This window comes from Leptopilina boulardi, unplaced genomic scaffold, assembly GCF_019393585.1.
Source record: "Leptopilina boulardi isolate dan_hultmark-lab unplaced genomic scaffold, ZJU_Lbou_2.1 LbouV2_273, whole genome shotgun sequence".
In the NCBI taxonomy this organism is placed as follows: domain Eukaryota; kingdom Metazoa; phylum Arthropoda; class Insecta; order Hymenoptera; family Figitidae; genus Leptopilina; species Leptopilina boulardi.
The window spans coordinates 3,091,438-3,100,605 of record NW_026137833.1 but is presented as its reverse complement, the minus strand read 5'-3'; the positions used below and the strand labels follow the sequence as shown (position 1 = coordinate 3,100,605).

Below are 9,168 nucleotides of genomic sequence, written 5' to 3'. Positions count from 1 at the left end.
CTAAATACATTTATTTAAATAATTCTTTATTAACATTTGAAATTAATTACAATAGAAAATTCGAAAGTTAATATAGATTTATAACGTATTAATTATTTATTTCGAAAAATTGATGTTAAAAAATAAATTTATATGCATATTTTATAATTTATTATTTTTATTGATAACGTATTGTAATTAAAGTGAAAAAAAAATGTATTTTGATTCAAATAATCGGTTACTTGACTATTATTAAATAAATATTTATTTAAATTAAATAATTATTGAGTCAATTAAATGATATTTTCTTCAAATACAGTTTATTTAATTCAAAAAAAAAAAAAAAATTATTTAATAATATTCAAATAACCGATTATTTGAATTAAATAATTTTCTTAACTGAATATATTACTTGAACGCACAGTTTTTTAAATTTAAAAAATTTTAAATAATTTTAAAAAATAATCTTTATTTATACAAAATACAGTGTTTTAAATTTACAATTATTTATTATCACATTGAATTCTTCATCATTCTGAAAATATTTTTCATTACGATTTTTTTTCTTGGCATTTTTTTATAATAAGTTTTTAAAAAAAAATTCTACATTTAAATTTCTAAAATAAATTTCATATTTTTTTTGTATCATTTCATTTTGTATAAAACATTTTTTTTCTATTTACAATGAATCATAACTTTAATTGATTTACATTCGGGTGTCATTGCTGTTTTAAAAGCTTTTTCTGTTTCTTCAATTTTAAAATTGTGAGTTATTAATGGCTTTACGTTTACTTTTCCGGATGCCACAAGTTCCAATGAATCTTTATAGCTGAAACATAAATTTTAAATTTTACAAAAAATTCAATTATTAATTTTTTTTTCTAATTAAAAAAAAAATATTACTTAAAAAAATTGTTTGTTTATTTTTATTTTTTTTTTGAAGCATTTTATATAAAGTTTCTTACTCATTGGCATATCTAAAATTGCCTCTAATGTCCACTTCACGAATTAGTGCATCTATAAGTGGAATTTGAATCTCAGGTGCACCCATTCCAACTAAAACTGCTACACCACCAGATTTAGTTGCCTTTATAAATATGGAAATAGAAAAATTATTCAAATTTTATTTTGTCCTCTAAATTATAATTAATTTAATTTATTTTGTTTTCACATTTTATTGAGGTAAATAAGTAATAAATTATTTAATACTTTTAACCCTTTAATGGCCGAGTTTTTTGTCGTTACTTTAGACTTATAATGTATATTAGATTTAATTACTAAAGTATTCAGTATGAGAAAAAAATTTTTTTTAACATGTCTCACCCCTTAAAACCACCCCCACGGTACATTACTACCCCAAAAAACTGATATTTAACCAAATTGATGAATTAAATATTTTTCAGCTCTTATCTACTTTTTATTTATTTATAAACATTGCCTGGTTGCTTAAAAATTGAAAAGGATCAATAACCCCTTGAAAACACCCTTAAAGTCAAATAATCATCCCTTGACGGTGAAAGTTTTTATAAATGATTAAAAAAAATCTATAGATTCTAATTGCTTCTAAATTATAAACAATTATTTCAAAGTTACACAGACATAGATAATAATAATAATAAACTCACCCCCTACCCTTGAAGCCCACCCCTAATTCATAACTATTCTCAGTTTGGAACAATCAAAAAAATAATTTTCACTGATTTTCGAAAATATGAAAAAAAAAATTTTCTATGATAACTAAGTATTAATACTGAATATAAACAACCCCTGAAAAACAACCCTTAAGTCAAATAACCACCCCTTAATGATAAATGTTTTTGTAAATAAATAAAAAAAATTATATGGATTCTAAGTGCTTCTGAATTGTAAAAAAGTATTTCAATGTTTCACAGATATGGATAATAATAATAAACTCACCCCCTACCCTTGAAATCCACCCCTAATTCATAAGTTATAAGATACTGAATTCAGTTTTCAACAATCAAAAAAATAATTTTCACTGATTATTATCATATTGAGTAATGCATTGAGTACATACTCAATGCACTCCCCTCCACGATGGCGTAGAGGGGAGTGCATTGGGTAAATGAAAGGGGGGGTACGACAGTAGCAAAGAAGCTCCCATGTGGAACTGCTGTTATAAGGCAATCAGCGCGTCGTTTCGTTTTCTCTGTGTAGCGTTCTCCCACTACCTCACCGATTGAGCCTGGGTCTGTAATTTTCATTTTCATACTAAACTCCTAACAACAGGCACTAAAACCTACAAAATTAATAGGCAATAATGACACCAGCATTATTTTGCAATTTTAAAAACTGACATCATATTCGTAATTATCGACCCCGAAAACCCCTGAGTAATAAGTTTCAGATGAATCTAATGAAAGTTAATCATTTCGTCCGCCATATTGGATCCGCCATTTTCAATTTTCTAAATCTGATATCGGATTCGTAATCAGCGACCCCGAAAACCCCCCAAGTGACAAGTTTCAAATGAATCTAGTGAATTTTTATATTTATCGGTCGCCATATTGGATCCGCCATTTTGAATTCTTAAAGACGGACATCGGATTCGTAATCAGCGACCCCGAAAACCCCCAAGTAACAATTTTCAAGCGAATTTATTAATTTTTAAAGGTTTTGGTTTTTAGGGGTAGTTTTAGTTATTTTTCTGCACCCTCGGGTTGGATTTTTAATATTAATTTTTTTTTACAAAGGTTGCAATATTTTTAAACATATGTTACTATAAAAGCCTGAAAAAAAAATTTCTTCTGAAATTTATACCTGTTTTTTCATTTTTCTCATTTTTCGGGTTTTTTGAAGGGGTGTATTTCAAAGAGGGTAGTTTTTTAAAAAAATACATGTATTTACATTTGTTACTCTATCCCTCCCCTTCAAAATGAGATCTTAGTGAAGTTAATCGATTAAGTTTTAAGAAAGTTATGATTTTTTGAAGTAGGTGGGACGTATGTGTCCCACTGGCCATGAAAGGGTTAAAACACTGGGAATTATTTTTTCACTTGTTTTTAATATACTATTATTTTTTATATTTTAAAAAATATTTTAATATTTGCTTTTATTGTGTCATTTTAAATATTTATTTCTTTATTTTAATTTATTAATTTCAATTTATAAAAGGGCAATTTTTTTATCCGTATTTGTGAAAATTTTTTTTTTAAATATATTACAAAATCGATAAATTTAAAAATTTTCTTATTCAATTTTCAACATTTTTCAATTCAATAATTAGTTTCCTATTTAAACTTAAAAATTTTTATTGGAGTTTTTAATATTTTCAATTTTTTGTTCTTAATTTTGTATATATAAATGTTTTAATTTTGTTTTTTGTATTTAATGTTCAACTTACTTCAATTATTTTTTATAATTCAATTTTTAGTTTTAAATTAAAAAAATGTGCAATAAAAATTTGTTTTCTTGAAATTTTTATAAAAATTTAAACTATCAGTTATTTATCTGTAAATTTTTAGTTATTAATTTTAAAAAATAAAGCAAACGTTTTATTTTTCGTATTCAAATAAATAAAAAAAAAAAAAAAATAATGGAAGAAAACAAGAAAAAATCTAGAGAAAGGAATTATATCAATTTTTTTTTTTTTTTTAGGATATTATTCACATAATTTACCAAAATTGCCAAACGAACAGAAGATTGAGCGCCTGAAGCATCAATTGTTTTATCGGGTTCACCATCAAATAATTCGTGAATTTTTTTAATATTATCTTTTTCCGATACATCTTTCTTTATCAACATTGTTGCATCCGCTCCTAATTTTTTCGCCATATCCAATCTTTCCTGAACTAAATCTGAAATTATTTCAAAATAATTATATAGATATATATATTATAACTCTAATATCGCTGGATTGATGATTGTTTTTTTTTTTTATTTTATTTTCACATTATTACGCTTCATTAAAATGCGATAGCCGAGTAAATTTCAATTTCTAACAGAAAAAAAAATTATAATTTATCATAAAAAAAAAAAATAATGAAAAAAGTTTAAATTTTACCTTTAATTTTTTATTTTTTCTAAAAAAAAAAATTGTTTTTTTTCGTTTTTCTCAAATTAGAAATTTTAAAATTTCTCAACTTTTGTTTGAGTGTTTAATTGTAGTTATCTTTTTTTCTTGTTATTTTAAATAAATTAAAAAATTGTAGTTTATTTTCGAAAAAGCAACTTTTTATTGTAATTTTGCAAAAAAAAAATGTATTTGAAAATAAATAATAATTTTTTTTTTATTATTACCGGTAATGACAATTTTACTGGCCCCCATGGCCTTGGCAACAAGTAAAGTAACAAGACCAATAGGTCCTGCTCCCAAAATCAAAACTTTTGATCCAATTCCAACATTGGCTCGTTTACAAGCGTGAACACCACATGATAAGGGTTCCAAAAGAGCTCCTTCTTCCAAACTCATGTGATTTGGAAGTCTGTGGAAAAAAAGAATTTCCCTTCTTTTTTTGAAATTTTCAATTAATAATTAATATAAAAATTAAAATTAGCAAAATTAATTTCCCAATCACTTTATCGAAAAAAGAAATTTTTTTTTTATTTTCAAACAAATTTTTTAAATTCATTTCAAAATAATATATAAATTATGAAAATTAATTATTTTTTCTATATTAAAAAGAAAAATTAAAAAAAAAAGAATAAGAAAAATAATTTATACTTGAAACAAAAGTCGGCAGCATGCTTGTAAAATTTTCGAAGATTTCCATGAAAAGGTGGTGTTGCACAAAATATCATATCTTTACATAAATTATATCGTCCTTCTTTACAATACGAGCACATTCTACATGAAACACCTGGTTCAATTGCTACTCGATCTCCAACCTGAAAGAAATTTTTAAATAAACTTTTTTTTAAATTGATTTAATAAATAAATTTACTAAATAAATTTACTAAATAAATTTACTAAATAAATTTATTAAATAAATTTACAGGCCTCGGATCGACTTAAAGGCACAAAAAAAGTCAAAAAAATCGATTTTTGTAATTGAATTTTCAAAGATTTACAATTGAGATTTTTAAAATTAATTGAACTTTAAGTGATTTTTAATTAAAATTTTTTGATGATTTCACTAAAAAATTTATTATAAATTGCGGACAAAAATACAATAATTTGAAAACCATTTTTAATTGAAAAATGGTTTCAGATAGTTGAATTTTCAAAGAATATTATAAAAATAGTTAAAAATAATTTAATTTCCTTAGAGTTATAATTGAAATTGTTAAATATCAAAAAATTTTCGATGGAAAATTTTAGAAATAATTAAATTTTAGAAGCTTTTAAATTCAAATTTTTGAAAATAATTGAATTATAATTAAAATTTTGGATAATAATTCAATTTTAGTTGATTTTTTATTGAAAATTTTGATAATAATTTAATTTTGAATTGAAATTTTTGATAATTATTGAATTTTAATTGATTTTGAATTGAAATTTTTGGTAATAATTGAATTTTATTTGATTTTAAATTGAAAATTTGGAAAATAATTGAATTTTAAAAGATTTTGAATTGAAAATTTTAAAAATAATTAAATTTTCTTTGATTTTGTATTGAAATTTTGGGTAATAATTGAATTTTAGTTGATTTTGAATTGAAATTTTTGAAAATAATTAAATTTTATTTGATTTTGAATTGATTTATGATTTTGAATTAAAAATTTTTGGTAATTTTTTTTTGATATTTTTTTAAAATTATAAACAATTGTTAAATTTTATAAAAATTTTAATTGAAAAATAATTTGAAATAATTGAATTTGTGATGAATTTCATTATAATTATTAAAAATAATTAATTTAGTGAAGAATTTTCGTTAAAAATTTGTTAAATAATTGAAATAAAGAAGATCTCAAGATCATCTGCATTTTATACTAAAAAAAATATATTTTATTAAAAAAATTTTTTTAAAAATGTAAAAAAAAGTCGAAATAATCGCATTTTATTAAAATAAGTCGAAAAAAGTCGTATAATCCGAGGCCTGAATTTAGTAAATAAATTTACACACATATAAAAATTAAGGGAAAAATTAATTTCCTACTTTAAGATTCTTCACATTTTTTCCAAGTTTAACGACTGTACCGGAAGCTTCATGACCAATGATCATTGGCTCTTTAACAATAAAATCGCCAATTCTTCCTTCCACTAAATAATGAACGTCAGATCCACAAATTCCAACGCAACCCATCTCAAGAAGAACCTCTATAAACATATTTTACTCATCTATTTAGAAAAAAATCTACCAAATTTTCGAAATCTTTTTTATAAAAATGTTATTTTTGTTATCTTATTTAAAAAAAAAATAATAATTTAATTAAATATTATAAAAAAAATTTATTATTTAATTTTTAGTTAATTAAGAGAACGTTTAAAAATTTTGTTTAATATAAATTTTGTTTAATATTAAAAAACTAAAACTAATTATAATTTTCTTTTACAGATATACTAATTTTTTTTTTCATAGAAATTTAATTTGATTGTAATTGTTATTTTTAGTTTACAATTATTTTCTTTTTTTTAAATCCTGTATGTATCTTTTAATTTAGCTGATTCCAAGAAAGTCTCAAGAGATAAAATATACTGGTAAACATGAATTTTTCTTTTATTCGCGATGTTTACCAAAAGAACAAAATAGATAACAAACTGCGATACTTCTTCTATCACTACATTCAGATAAAACTATATATAAATTAAAAATTTTATTCAACTCAATTAAATAATTTTCCATTTGCAAAATAAAAAAAATTATATTTTAATAATAAAAATCGTTATGGAAACTTTTATGCTTTTTTTTTGGATTTTTAAAAGAATTTTAAATTTATAAATTTTAAAAAATCGAAAACAAAAACGAAAAAATTTTTTAAGAATATTAAAAAGCTAATAGTAGTTATTTTGATCTCATTTTATAATTATTTTTAAAAACAATAAAAAATTACAAAAAAAATATAATAAGTAATAAATAATAAATAATATAAAATAATTTAAAAAATTGAGATCTATGCTTAAAGTCTATAATAATCTTCAAAATGACAATTAATGTGAATTTTATTAATGGAGTTTTTATTTTTTATTTTGCACTATATTATCTACAGACCTGTAGTGAAGGTCAATAATATTGCATAAGCTTAAACAAATACGTGTAAATTGCAATGCGTTTCACGTTGTCTTACCGCCTTCATTTGGTTCTTCAATTGGTGTTTGTTCCTACAACAAAAACGAAAAATTGTAAATAATATACATACAATTAAAAAAAAAATTATTTCAAATTAAATACCGCGCTCATCTTCTTTTCATGTACAAACTTTTGTCTAGTTTTATTTCTCATTTAAAAAAAAAATTAATTATTTTCTAAAAATATAAATAATTATATAAAAATTGAATAGAAAAAAATCTGCATCAAAATGTTAATACGAAAATTCGTTTTTAATATCAAAACACGCATATGTAATATTGAAAAGAAGAAACATAATTGAATTCATAAATTAATTTTTATTGAAGTTAGTAATTTTTTTAAATCTTATTTTAATAAACAGTTTTTTAAAAAATAAGTTTCAAAAAATTATAAATAATTAAAGTAAAAATATTTTCTATATACAAAGAAAATAATTTTTAAAAAAATTCCGATTTTTGAATTAAAAAAATTTAGTTAAAAATTTTTAATTTTTATTTAAAAAGTAGAAATAATTTAATTGAAAGATTTTAATTTAATAATAATTAGAAATAAATACTAAAATTATCTTAAAACCAAAAAAAAAAAAATTATAAAAATGTATCATGATTAATTGGACCCCGGAAAAGGGTCATTTTGATATTATATATATTTATTCTGAACACGTGTGTCACGATCAATATAATCTCCATATCTAAACCACTATCACTGTCAAGCTCAAGGTTGGAAGAAAAATTTTATAAAAGTTTTTTTTTCACTTATTTTTAATTAAAAAAAATGTTTACTTTTAATAGTCATATATTTTAAAATTTAATTTTTAAAAAATCTATAAATGCATTTTGAAATGAAAAAAAAAAATTTTGTTTAAAAAATCTTCTTTTTCGCTTTTTGAACAAAAATTGTAAAATTTATAAATAAGTACATTTTGTACTGACCAATCGAATGTCATTGATTCCATAAAGAATTGCTGTAAGATTATTTTTTGCCATGATTTCACGGTTTTTTTTTTTTTTTTTTTGAAGTAGAATACTCTTCTGCTATGTATTTTCAACAACACTGAGAACTAAACTGAACTTCATTTTCTTGGCACAAGCAATATATATTTAAACGAGTGCGCGAGCACAATCTCTATATCAAACACTTTTTAACTTTTCTTTGCCTCCAGAAATAGAGCAATTTCATCAAAAAAAAAGAATTAAATAATTCATTTTAATTTTTTCATTATAATTTCAGTATAAAATAGTTTTTAAATTTGTTTATAAAAAAAAAATTAAAACAAAAATATCATTTTCAAAAAAATAACGATAATTTTCAATGGAAAAAATTAAATCAATTATTTTTCAAACGAAAAACTAAATCAATTTTTTCAAATTACAATATTATCTAGAAAAATAATTTATACAATCTATACAAGAATTTTTTTAAAATCAAAACTCAATTTAATGAAAAAAAAAAGAATTTATAGACCGAATCCATGTGAAATCATGCAGGCAGTCCGATGATATATTGCGAATTAATTTCAGAATGAAGTACGTTATTCTACTTGAAAAATAAAGAACTACATGTTTTTTATATTTTGATTCGATTTTGTGTGTAGTTTTTACGACTTTTTAAAGAATTTTTCAAGAAAATTAATTCTTTGCATTTTTCGCTTAAAAAAAGCATAACTTTCGTAATCTTTAACCTTTTTTGTTGTTCCTGGGCTTATTTTTTTCATTTTTTTTACTCTTTTAAAAAAAATTGCTCCGAATGAAAAATATTAAAGAACAAGGATAAAAATGGAATTTTTCGAAAAAACAAAAAAAAAATTTTTCTCAAAAATGCCACCTTTTTTTCGCCCCAAATTTTCAGGATTTATTGGTACACATATATACTACATACCATAAAAATTTCACTTGGTATTTTTTTGTTTCTTAGGAGAAAAAAAATATTTTCATTTTTTTGATTAAAAACTCTAAAAATCATCAAATTTAAAAGGTTTCTAACTGCTCCTTGATTCATT

At 21.7% G+C, this 9,168-nt stretch overlaps 1 protein-coding gene across 1 annotated transcript; it reads right to left on the bottom strand.

The window, feature by feature from the left end:
* Positions 1–428: 428 nt before the first annotated feature.
* Positions 429–8,173, bottom strand: LOC127281593 (sorbitol dehydrogenase-like). Its single transcript, XM_051305366.1, has 8 exons — positions 8,102–8,173; positions 7,168–7,201; positions 6,039–6,199; positions 4,664–4,827; positions 4,240–4,424; positions 3,619–3,797; positions 945–1,066; positions 429–808 (listed from the first exon to the last, which is right to left on the bottom strand). The coding sequence occupies exons 1-8, from the start codon at positions 8,153–8,155 to the stop codon at positions 655–657; spliced, it is 1,053 nt and encodes a 350-aa protein (XP_051161323.1). The 5' UTR covers positions 8,156–8,173; the 3' UTR covers positions 429–654.
* Positions 8,174–9,168: the final 995 nt, after the last annotated feature.

Bases quoted from the DNA above. Each gene is read 5' to 3' on its own strand.
- LOC127281593 (XM_051305366.1), bottom strand. From the start codon at position 8,155: ATGGCAAAAAATAATCTTACAGCAATTCTTTATGGAATCAATGACATT. The intron at 1,067-3,618 runs GTAAATTATGTG...ATATTTATAAAG, and splicing joins CTGTTCGTTTGGCAATTTTG to GCAACTAAATCTGGTGGTGT. The intron at 809-944 runs GTAAGAAACTTT...TTTATGTTTCAG, and splicing joins AATTTTAGATATGCCAATGA to CTATAAAGATTCATTGGAAC.